Below are 13,107 nucleotides of genomic sequence, written 5' to 3'. Positions count from 1 at the left end.
AAAAATAGTCTTAATTATTTTATAAAGATTTATAATATTTTGAGTGAATTTCGATATGGTCGGCTGACTCCTTTTTATTCTATCTGTTTTTTCAATATGTGAGCCCTTATAAAATAAACTTTATATTCTTTAATTTAGAGCATCGAGAATAAATGATAAAATAGATAAATTTTAAAGAAAAATCTTGTTTACTATGGAAAATAATTGATGTGAGAAGTTTTATTTAGAAATATGATGAATGAAATCATATAATTTAGTAGACTTTATATAAGATCATGTGCTAGTCTAGTTTGTTTCCATCAATAAAATTTTAATTATAAAAAATCTTTACATTTTATAAAATTTTTAATTTTTTGATTATTTAATAAATGTAGAGTCATAATATATATATATATATATATATATATATATATATATATATATATATATATATATATATATATATATATATATATATATATATATATATATATATATATATATATATATATTATGACTCTACATTTATTAAATAATCAAAAAATTAAAAAATTTATAAAATGTAAAATTTTTGTATAAGTACAATTTTATTGATGGAAACAAACTAGACTAGTACATGATCTCATGTGTAAGAATATTTTTCCGATCTCCTATTTGACCAAGACGGAGAAAAGTTTTGTTTTCAACTTTAATAGACGTTGTTCCAATTTTATTAATTTCCAAATTACTCAATTTCTCAAAATTACACAAATTTAATATATCATCATCCACTCCTTTAGATTCTTCTTCTTTAGAGAATGAACACTCCAAAAACTTAGCAATCTCTTTTAAGTAAAAGTTTAGTCTCATTTTTATTTCTTCATATTTCAAAAACATAACCTTCTTGGGACTTTCCAAGCTTTTCTTCCAATATCCTAATACATGCTCCCAAAAAGGTCCAAAAGGAGTTACTCCTTTACAAAAAATTTCAAAAACTTCTTCTAATGGAAGTGTTTCCCTACTTTTTGGTCTTATCTTGTTTAAGAAATGCCACAGTGAAATAAAGTTGTATTTAGGATCTCTATATAGATAGATCACCTTGCAACTCGAGTCTTTCATAGATTTTGGCAATGATTCATAAGATAGATGAGTCGAGAAAAGTCTTGGAGGAGATATTGTTTGAAGATTAGGAGCTAAATCTTTGTCAGAGTAAAGGTCAATCTTCCAAAAGGAAACAAGATCATAAGATACATGGATTGCAATCCAACCTTTTTCTAATAGCAATATGAGTGATAACTCCTTACATTCTTGGCCTATGTCATGTTTTCATCATTTGAATTTCCATGGCTCATATGGGTGGCTCGAGTTGAGATAGAATAGGTTTTTCGGTTGGTTATGGTTATAATGCTTGAAGTTGGTTATATATATAATCCTTGAAGTTGGTTATATATAATCTCTTATAAGTTTTAAGTGATGTTATTCTTAATGAATTAAAATATCAAAATTAAGGATTACTAGAATACTCAACTAATATGTATTAGTTGAGTTAAATAAATATAAATAGATTCTCTAGGATTAAATCTCTAATGACAATATTTCTTTATAACTATGTATTAGTGTAACAATTTTTTGATATGTATATATTGGAAAAGAATTAAAATAAAAATTTGAAATTAAGGGAACTTAAATATTAGTTATAAGATTTTTTTTAGAAAATTACTTTATGATAACCTAATCAAATTAGGTTTTTATTTTAATAAATCACTAAAAAATTGTAGCAAAAAGATAGAATAACTAAAATGATTGTTTATGATAAGCTATTTCAATCAATTTTATTTAATACATTTAAAAAATATTTTAATAAAAATACATTATACTACAAGATTCATTTAAAAAAATCAAGTTGGAATGAGTCGAATAACTTCATATCACGTGTGTATGTGCAGAAAATTTAGTAAATCTCTTTATCCCATTAATCATTTAGGTAGCAAAATCTACTCTATGTTTCCACCTTTAATTTTTCACTCTTACAAAATATACAATCTTTTTTACAAGCAATTTTTAAACAAATAATAATCTCATATATAGGCAGACTAAATTTTAAATAAAAAGAATTTACAGTAGTATTTGAGAATCACCTATGTAGAGAGGACTTGAATTCGGCGAAGAATGAGAGTTATCCATGACAATAATAATGATAAATGTTAGTGAAAAGATGGATATGATAAAAATGAGAAATTGTAGTGGTGAGAAAGATTTTCTTAATTTATTCCTAATTTCCTCTTTTATTTGATATGTCCATTATGAGATTTTTTTCGATAAGGATAAAATATATGGATTTAATAAATATATACTAACAAAAGAAAATAATTTTACACTATCATTTAATAAAAAATTAATAGTGTATTATATTATTATAAAAAAATTTAAAATATAAGAGTGATGTGGAAGAATACATGATCGTCATTAGTTAATAATATAAAATTAATTTACATTATAATAATGCATCACCTATTTTCCCAAAATATATTTCATATCTTGGGCCTTTTGATATTTGGCAATAGCATGTGGAACATGCCACTATCATAATTATTTATATGACCACCACAACCAGGGACGGAATCACGTTGCCATCAATGTAGGCATGTGTCCCTCTTAGACGTAATTCATTATTTAGAATCTTGTGTTAGTCATAAGCATCAAAGGATATTAGTCAAAAGTAGTAGTTAGAAGTTGTTTCATAAGGTGTAGTGTTCAGAAGCTACACAATATTTCTTAGAAGTTGTTTATTCATAACCTATCTTAACTTCTGAGTTTTAGCATTTGTTGGTTTTGCTTACGTAACAGTTTGTTTAGTTTGTAACGCTTATGTTGTAGTTTGATAAGTGTACTTACGCAACTCTTGTAATCGTTTTTCAATAGAATACTACAACAAATTTTCCTTCCACCATTTTTTGAGAGTTTGTTATAACCATTTTTTCTCTCCTCTCTTTCTTCTTCCATCTTTATCTTTAACCTTGTGCACCAACAATTGGTATCTAGAGCTCGAGTTCGATTCAGAGGGAAGATTCACAGGAAAATACGAGTGTACAGTGAGGAGTGTGTGATTGATTTCTTTTCTTGACGTCGCGTTGAGTTTACAACCAGAATTGTAATAGAATCACATTTATTGATTTTCTGGGATTGGGAAACACTACTGTTTGGTGAGATCCGTGTGAGTTTCAGTGCACAAAATTGAAGATGAACGGAGGAAACTGTACTTTAAATACAAAGCTTCCTATTAATTGAAGATGAACGGGGAAAACTATACTTTGAATGCAACGTGTTGAACAAACATGTGGATTCAACATCTTGTTTGAAATAGGTTTTACTCTTGGTAACTATTAATTGTTTAGCTGATTATAGAATATTCTAGGAATATTAAGTGATCCCATGTGGCGTCAAAGAGTGAGGAATCATAGATTCTAATTGATTTTAAACTTATTCTGTTTTCTAAATGTTGAGACATTTTAGGAAACTTTTGATTATTAACCTAACATTGTGCAACTACTTCACTGCGTGTATAAGGCCCAAATCCAGTTCAATCTATGGCTATATATAGAATTCCTCAAACCTAATTGAAGCACAAAGAAAAGAAGGTGTTAGTATGGTGTTAAGGTTTGAGTGTTCTTGTTAATTGTGAGTATCTCTAATATCATCTTTATATATGAGTAGGACTATGTCTATTGAGTTGTAAGGTTTGTCAAACACTCATAAAATTTTAAGCATTGAGTGATTGTGTGTCTATGAAGTGTGACTTCAGAATATCTTGTAATTGTTTGAATTATCCATGTTGTGATTGAAAGGGAAGTGACAAGGGTCTCATACCTAGGAGTTTGTTAGGTAGAAGTTAAGCACGGTAGTGATTAGGGAGTAGAGTGTAAATTGGAGATAATTTGCAGAAGGTCTACAATCTGATACTAGTTAGTGAATTTCCTCCCTGGCTTGGTAGTCCATAAATGAAGTTGTTGTTGTATATCGAACTAGATTAACAACTTTGCATATTCTATTATTTTATGTTCCCCTATCTGTAAGTTATCTTGTTATTGTGTTTTGATCAAATATCAGTGTCTCAACATCTCTTAGGACATCTGATATTTGCATACCAGGATTTTAATTGGTATCAAAGCAGGCATCCTGCTCTGTGTCTAGGTGAGATTCAAGGAAGATACTTTCTGGTACAATGGACAAGGAAGGAGGATTTGTGAACAGACCACCCATTCTTGATGGAACCAACTATGACTACTAGAAAGCTCGTATGGTGGCTTTTATTAAATCTGTGGACAACAAGGCCTGGAAATTTATGGTCAAGAGATGAGAGCCACCAATGACTAGAGATAAGGATGGTAAGATTACTGATGTGCTGAAGGCTGAGGAAGACTGGGATGATAAAGATGATAAATTAGCTCAGGGAAACTCCGGAGCATTGAATGTCTTGTTCAATGGAGTGGACAAGAACATCTTCAAACTAATAAACAATTGCATTATTGCTAAAGATTCTTGGGAGATCTTGAAGACTTCTCATGAAGGAACCTCTAAGGTGAAGATGTCAAGACTTTAACTTCTTACCACCAAGTTTGAGTACTTAAGAATGAAGGAGGATGAGAGTATTCATGACTTTCACATTAATATCATTGAGATATCCAATTCCTCAAGTGCCCTGGGGGAGAAGATGTCAGAAGCTAAGTGTAGTGGTAAATTTATGACCATCAGGCTATGGATAAGCTAGGCGTCAATAAAACCAGAGTCGCCACCGTGCTTTTATTGTTTCCAAGGAAAAAGGGAAAAGTACGAAAAAAACCCGAAAGATAAGAAGTTTTCAAATAAAAACTAATAAAATGCCAGAGATTATAGGTAAGGGGATTGGTTACACAGAGGGAAGGTGTTAGCATCCAAAGTGTCCTAGGTACTCCTAGGGATCCCTTTTTTTGTGCATATGTGTTTTTGTACAAATTATGTTTGTAATAAATAGAATGGAGGGATGAGAAAAGAATTCATTAATTATATTTTTTTGTGTTTGACAGGACCTTCAGACTTGTGCCTACGTACCAACATAAAATGAGGGATCAATTTCGTGGTATCAATTTCAAAGTGAGTGCATTGCTTTTAACAAAATTTTAAGTTTAACAAAGGCACAAAGGGCCCAAAATGGTTTAAATGAGTGTTAGTTATTTTTGTATTTTGAAATTTTAAGTCAAGTATAGTTAAGTTTATTTACAAGTTTGTTTTAAGAAAAATAGTTTGAAAATGCAATGGCATACGGCCAAAGTTTCTAGTTTGCAATATGGTCTAAGTTTAGAAAACACAAGCAAAGAAGATTTTAAAAGGAGAGAGAGAGAGAGATTTTGAAATTAAAGAAGTGGGGAAGAGATGAAGAGACTAATCCTAAGCACAAATTTAAAAGTTGAGAGTTGAAAAGATCTGACCAATGGGTTGCAATCCAATAGACAAGAATGTCATATAGAAACCCAAATTTCCCTTGGACTTTAGAATCAAGAAATATCAATACACAAATAGCAAGATGAAGAGCAAGGCATCAAATAAAGATAGCCACATCCAAGCTTAGCAACTCCATGATCTTCTTCAAAATTTCCCTTGTATTAGATGGCTTCAAAGATGGCATTAGACACAGGTTCAAAATAACAGCTTCAATATGATCATGTTGAAGATGAGCTCAAATGGATCTTCAATATTATATCATATGAATGTTCACTTCACAAGCACATGGTTTCATTAAAGTTGATATTGTCCAAGTCCTTTGCATAGGGAGTGTTGCCTAATTCTAAGTCCAATAGTCTCAGATCAAACCAACAGTCCACACAAATGTCTTTTAGGGTTTTTGTTTTTTTGTTATGTACATTAAGGTCAAAAGACCACACAAACAAAACAAGTATATATAATCATAGAATTTCACAAATTATGGCCCAAGTGGGCAAAGTAAAAATGGCATTAAAGTAAACAATTTGAATGATATGAATAATGGCAAATGAATAAAAGCTCAAAATTAAAGTGCATAAAAAGTAAATGGCTTGAAATTAAATGTTAGTTATTAATTGATTAAAAGTTAGTATTATTTTTGCTTTGTTTTGTTTAAGTCATTCTTGTAGGAGAATTGTCATCCAAGGCGCAGCGGAATTTAAAAATTTCTCCATTTAGTGATCCTTACGAATGGGCATGATCAGTGATAGAATCGGTACCTCTTGTGGCGTTTCAAACCTTTGGTGCAGATCTCTTGTAACGATCAAAACCTTGGATACAGATCCACGGGGCGATCACGAACGTTGAACGATGGCAATGTCTCTACTCAGTCCACACGAACGGGTTCCTTCAATCTCAGTGCTAGCTGGTACGAATGAAGGCTTTGAGTGAGAGAGAGAGGGAAACGAAATTCCATGTCTTCACTTGAGTTGAGTCTGAGTGATAATGCTTCTACCCAAGGGGTCTATTTATAGAACCACTTGTGTGGGCTTAAAGCTAAAAAGCCCACTTAACTGCATTTTGGCCCATATCTTATAATATGCCCAAAATCACTTAAGTATTTGGTACCTTACCATATTTCGTATTCCACTTAAGTGCACCGTATCTTACGGTGTTCCTTAGTTACTCTATCTCTCATCAATCCGTCCTTTGTGTGTGACCCTGTAGGTTTTCGCGACGTTGGCAATTATGTTAAATCACACATTTAACATAATAAACAGTGAGCGGTATCTAGCAACACATCGCTGCTACCCAAGTCACGAAAATGTCATGTGATCTGACAAAACCTCCTGTGATAATAATTATGTGTATAATTACCCTTTTTCCCTTATGTCTATATTGAACACAAGGTATAGACTGTGTCATCCTTGTCCAGTTCAATATTGGGCCCATAGACATTTATCCTGTTACGCAGGATGGGCAAATTCCATCTAGGTCACTCATGTCCCTCATCATGCTTCGTGGAGCACCCATCAACTGTCTTTATGGTCATCCAGTTACGGACAACGTTTGATCAGCAATAAAGCACTCGACTCTACATCTAGGGTCCATAGTGGTTTCAGGTCGAAGAGTGGTATACACCATTATCACCATGAGAATAACTTATGACACTTTGCATAACTTTCTATATAGTATTCTCATAGCGGGTCAATCAAATATAAATATTACTCTTAATATTCATACCTATGTTTAAGACTTGATAACTCTTTATCCATGATCCATGAGATGTGATCATCAGTCTACAAACATAATAGTCTTAATGCTTTAATGTTATCCCACTTCACAATAAAGCTCGACTACGGATACTTTAAGAATAATGTCCTTATGTTTAATGTGATCTCATGATTAAGTCATACTTGATACATTAAACGGACTAGCTATTCTAGGGACTTTAAAAATAAACATAATAAAGAAAAAGCCTTTTATTATTAATAAATAATTTCGATACAAGTACCAAAAAGTATTGGCCCTCTAGGGCTTACACCAACAATCTCCCACTAGCACTAGAGCCAATCAGGCATACCCTAATGCCCATAGCTCTAGTATGGCCATCATGCTTCTGCTGTGCAAGAGGCTTTGTTAGTGGGTCAGCAATATTGTCAAGTGTAGGTACTCTACATATTTTCACATCTCCTCTATCTATTATCTCTCGAATGAGATGATAACACCTAAGTATGTGTTTGGATCGTTGGTGAGATCTAGGCTCCTTAGCTTGTGCGATAGCACCATTGTTATCACAATAGAGACCAATGGGATCCACAATGCTAGGAACTATGTCAAGTTCACTAATGAACTTTTTGATCCAAACAGCTTCCTTTGCTGCACTTGAGGCAACAATATACTCGGCCTCGGTTGTAGAATCAGCAATTGTATCTTCCTTTGAACTTTTCCAGCTCACAGCACCACCGTTTAAGCAAAACACATAACCAGATTGCGATCTAAAGTCATCCTTATCTGTCTGGAAGCTAGCGTCGGTGTATCCAATTACAACCAACTCTTCCTGACCTCCATATATCAAGAATGAGTCCTCAGTCCTTCTCAAGTACTTAAGGATATTCTTGACAGTTACCCAATGGGCATCACCGGGATCAGATTGGTACGTACTCGTTGCACTTAAAGCATACAAGACATCAAGTCGAGTACATAACATGGCATACATGATAGATCCTATTGCAAATGCATATGGAATCTTATTCATGCGATCCCTTTCTTCCTACTTGAAGGGGATTGTGTTTTTGATAGACACAGGCCATGTTGCATAGGTATGAATCCTTTCTTGGAATCATGCATATTAAAGCGTCTCAGCACTTTGTCTATGTACGTACTCTGACTTAGGCCAAACAATTTTTGTGATCTATCTCTATAGATTCTGATTCCTAATATATAGGCTGCTTCACCTAGGTCCTTCATAGAAAAGCATTTCCCCAACCAAGACTTTACTTGTTGTAGGGTAGGGATATCGTTTCCAATGAGTAATATGTCATCTACATATAATACCAGGAAAACGATCATGCTCCCACTAACCTTCTTGTAGACACAAGGTTCATCTTCGTTCTTGATGAATCCGTATTGTTTTACTGTTTCATCAAAACAAAGATTCCAGCTTCTGGAAGCTTGCTTCAATCCATATATTGATCTTTGTAACTTACATATCTTTTGGGCTTCTTCTGGTATGTCAAATCCTTCAGGTTGTGTCATGTACACATCCTCAAGAAGATTCCCATTAAGGAAAGCAGTTTTGACATCCATCTGCCATATTTAATAATCATGATATGCAACGATAGCAAGTAAAATCCGAACAGATTTAAGCAGTGCAACTGGTGAAAAGGTTTCATCATAGTCAACCCCATGAATTTGTTTATATCCTTTTGCAACCAGTCTTGCCTTATAGGTATGTACCTTACCATCCATGTCAGTCTTCTTTTTGAAGACCCACTTGCATCCTGTAGGGTTAATTCCTACAGGAGGCTCTACCAAGGTCCAAACTTGGTTTGTGCACATGGAATCCATTTCATATTTCATGGCTTCTAGCCACTTCTCAGACTCGGGACCAGTTATGGCCTCTTGGTAGGTCACAGGCTCATCTTGATCCATGAGTAATACATCACCTTGATCTGTTATGAGATATCCATATCTCTCAGGTAGGTGACGTATCCTGCTTGACCTACGCTGGTCTTGTTCTACTTGAGCAGGTTGCTCTTCCACAACTACTTGTGTTTCCTGCTCTAATTCCTCCATAGGTGTATCGATGCTTTGTGATTCTTGAATTTCTTCAAGCTCTACTTTCCTCCCACTAATTCCTTTGGAAATAAAATCCTTTTCTAGGAAAACTCCAGTTCGAGCGACAAACACTTTGCCCTCTGAAGGATTATAGAAGTAATACCCTCTTGTTTCTTTAGGATACCCCATAAATAAGCATTTGTCTGATTTGGGCTCAAGCTTAGTTAAAATCTGTCGTTTCACATAAACTTCGCAACCCCAAATCTTCATGTAAGACATATGTGGTTTCTTACCACTCCATATCTCATATGGTGTTTTTTCAACCTTTTTGGATGGAACACAGTTAAGTGTGTAAGCTGCTGTCAATAGTGCATGTCCCCAAAAGGAGTTTGGAAGATCGGCGTGACTCATCATGGATCGGACCATGTCCAATAGGTTTCGATTTCTTCTCTCAGATACACCATTCCATTGGGGTGTTCCAGGAGGAGTAAGTTGGGATAGGATCCCACACTCTTTCAGATGGTCATCAAACTCTAGGCTTAAATACTCACCACCTCGATCTGATCGAAGAGTTTTAATATTCTTACCTAGTTGGTTTTGTACTTCATTCTTGAATTCCTTGAACTTTTCAAAGGACTCTGATTTGTGTTTCATTAAATACACATAACCATATCTACTGAAATCATCAGTGAATGTGATGAAGTACTGAAAACCTCCTCTGGTTGGTATGTTTAGTGGTCCACATACATCAGTATGTATGAGGGCCAAAAGATCATTAGCTCTTTCACCTTTTCCTATGAATGGAGACTTTGTCATCTTTCTAATTAAACAAGATCTGCACGTCTCATATGATTCATAATCAAAAGAGTCCAAGAGTCCATCTTTATGGAGTTTGGAAATGCGTTTCTCATTTATGTGGCCTAATCGACAATGCTAGAGGTAAGTTGGATTTAACTCATTAGGTTTCATCCTTTTAGTATTAATGTTATAAATAGGCATTTCAAGATCAAGGACATATAGTCCATTGTTCATTTGTGCAGTAGCATAGAATATATCATTCAAATAAATTGAGCAACAATTGTTCTTTATTATGAATGAAAAACCAAACTTGTCCAAACAAGAAACGGAGATAATATTTCTGCTAATTGCAGGTACATAATAACAGTTCTCTAACTGAATTATTAAACCACTAGGTAGTCAATACATAAGTTCCTACGGCTAAAGCAACAACCTTTGCTCTATTGCCAACTCGTAGGTCGACTTCACCTTTTTGCCAATTTTCTACTCCTTTTTAGTCCCTGCACATTTGTACAAATGTGAGAACCGCATCCAGTATCTAATACCCATGATGCAGAAGTGGATAAATTAATTTCAATAACAAAAATACCTGAAGTTGAAGTCTCTACTCCATTCTTCTTATCTTCCAGGTACTTTGGGCAGTTTCTCTTCCAGTGTCCGGTCTTACCGCAATGGAAGCAGGTGTTTGCCTTTGCTATGCCTCCACTAGGCTTTAAAGTAGCAACGGTGGGTTTGGGTTTGGCAACTTCCTTGCCTTTCCCTTTATCACCTTGCTTAGTGGGCCTTTTGTTCTGTCTCTTTCCATTTCCGATCATCAGAATGGACTTCCCTTTTGACTTCAGATTCTGCTCGGCAGTTCTTAACATGGCGAGCAGTTCAGAAAGAGATTTGTCCATATCAATCATATTGAAATTTAGGACAAATTGACTAAATCTATCTGGCAACGATTGCAAGATCAAATCAGTCGCAATTTCCATTTCGAGGGGAAAACCCAATCTCTCAAGGTTTTCCACATACCCAATCATTTTGAGCACATGGGGACCTACAAGGGCTCCCTCAGCTAACTTGCTTTGAAAAAGGGCTTTTGAAAATTCAAACCTCTCATGCCTTGCTTGCTCTTGATAGAGCATCTTCAGGTGTTCGATCATATCGAACGCTGACATGTTCTCATGTTGCTTTTGCAATTCTGAGTTCATGGTAGCTAGCATTAGACAAGCAGTCTCATTGGCATCATCGATATGCTTCTTATAAGCATCTCTTTCTGCCTTAGATGCAGAACTAGGAGGTTCCTCTTCAGGAACAGCTGTCTCCAAGACATACAACTTTTTATCATGTTTGAGGACAATCCTCAGGTTTCGGTGCCAATCCAGAAAATTTTCCCCAGTCAAGGATCGATCGCAAGATGTTGTTAGAGGTGTTTGTTGTCATGGTAATCTACATAAGAATTAATGAAAATATAAGTATCATTGACATATTTAATTAGGCCTTTAATTAAATATTCTCCCACTATTTTACTCAAAACAAATGACCCTCATCATTTGATTCGGAAAATCCCGTTGGAAGATTTTCTAGTGGGTCGAGATCCATGTTTCACTTCGTTCTAAGTCCGCGTAGGCAGATTACACAAAACTAGGTTATTTAGGTAGGAACTCCTTCCAATTGTATCTCATACAACTCTCAAAAATTTCAGTTAGGTGAATAACTCCTTATTCCAATCCATCATATGGATTATTCCCAACTCTTGCTTCTAAACATATATAATCTTATTATAATTTGTTTAGTTAAGTTTGACCCATTGTTTTAACAGTTGGATATTACAATTATCCCATCGCACCTTACTAATACAGAACATGCACCTCGCGTAGGCGAAACCTATATTTTCCGATACTAGTCTTAATGAGTGTTAAAACTTGGAAAGCATAAACTTAATGTTTAATTTGAGGGAATTTGCAATTACTCTGATCTCACCGGCTTATTTATCATATAAATCGTCTCTCACATGCATCAACATGCATTCACATGCATCAACATACATATATAATGAAACAGTTATGGCCCCTAGCACAATTGTTCTCCCAAGCCAATGAGAGAACCTAAGCTAGCCTACAATGATCTGAGCTTCTCCAAGCAAGATCTTCAAAGTTGTCCTCCTTTGGCACTGACTTCTTTGCTTTCTTCGTAACATTACATTACATAAAGAAACTCGATTTACATACGAGGGAGTGAGATGAGAAAAGAAGTTACATTTGGGAGATTAAGAGAGAGGCACGACACGCAGGTCGTATTTTAAAACCCAAAATAAAATAAAGGAAAACTAAGGCCATAACCGATCACCACAAGACAATAATAAACACTTTATTATTATTAATAATTCTTTTAATTAATTAAAATCAAATTAAATCTCGACGACCGATCACCACATTTTAATGAACAATTCATTTAAAATTGATGTCGCTTTTCGCATCAACACTTGATACTTTTGAAGCACTGAGTTAGCCGAACGGGTGAATTTTGCCTTGCGTTAACTGGTTAACCATATGCGTTAACCGGTTAACACTGTTTGAAATCTGTTCAAAGAATTGTTTTCTACCTTGCGTTAACCGGTTAACCAAATGTGTTAACCGGTTAACACTGTTTGAAAATCTCTTGAAAAACTGTTTTCCGTCTTGCGTTAACCGGTTAACCAAATGGGTTAACCGGTTAACACTGTTTGAAAAACTTAAAAAAATTTATTTCGTATTGCGTTAACCGGTTAACCATATACGTTAACCGGTTAACACTGTTCCAAAAAGTGTTTAGAAAGCACAACTCTTGTGCAATCATAACCCAAATCGCATAACTCTCTAACAACACAACCCTTGTGCCGTCACTAACCCTGATGCACCAATTTCAGACAGTCAAACACATCTCTATTGTTGATTCAGTATGATTGATCAACACGTCATTGCTTCACCATACTAATGTCGGATCAAGAAGCAAACGACCATTGATCGCTCAAAGGAAAACAACCATTGAGTGTTTGAATGAACGAAACGAGAACACTATATCATATATAATGTATTTTGCATCTGGATTACATATATCATATATATGTAACTTGATCGATCTCAATTT

At 34.5% G+C, this 13,107-nt stretch overlaps 1 protein-coding gene across 1 annotated transcript; it reads right to left on the bottom strand.

Annotated features, from left to right (window-relative positions):
* Positions 1-588: 588 nt before the first annotated feature.
* Positions 589-2,142, bottom strand: LOC127137068 (cytosolic sulfotransferase 5-like). Its single transcript, XM_051063562.1, has 2 exons — positions 2,097-2,142; positions 589-1,271 (listed from the first exon to the last, which is right to left on the bottom strand). Exons 1-2 carry the CDS (start codon positions 2,140-2,142, stop codon positions 589-591), a joined length of 729 nt encoding a protein of 242 aa, XP_050919519.1.
* Between the last annotated feature and the right edge of the window lie 10,965 nt (positions 2,143-13,107).

This window comes from Lathyrus oleraceus, chromosome 4, assembly GCF_024323335.1.
Source record: "Lathyrus oleraceus cultivar Zhongwan6 chromosome 4, CAAS_Psat_ZW6_1.0, whole genome shotgun sequence".
Taxonomy (NCBI): Eukaryota; Viridiplantae; Streptophyta; class Magnoliopsida; order Fabales; family Fabaceae; genus Lathyrus; species Lathyrus oleraceus.
This window is presented reverse-complemented; position numbering and strand designations above follow the sequence as displayed.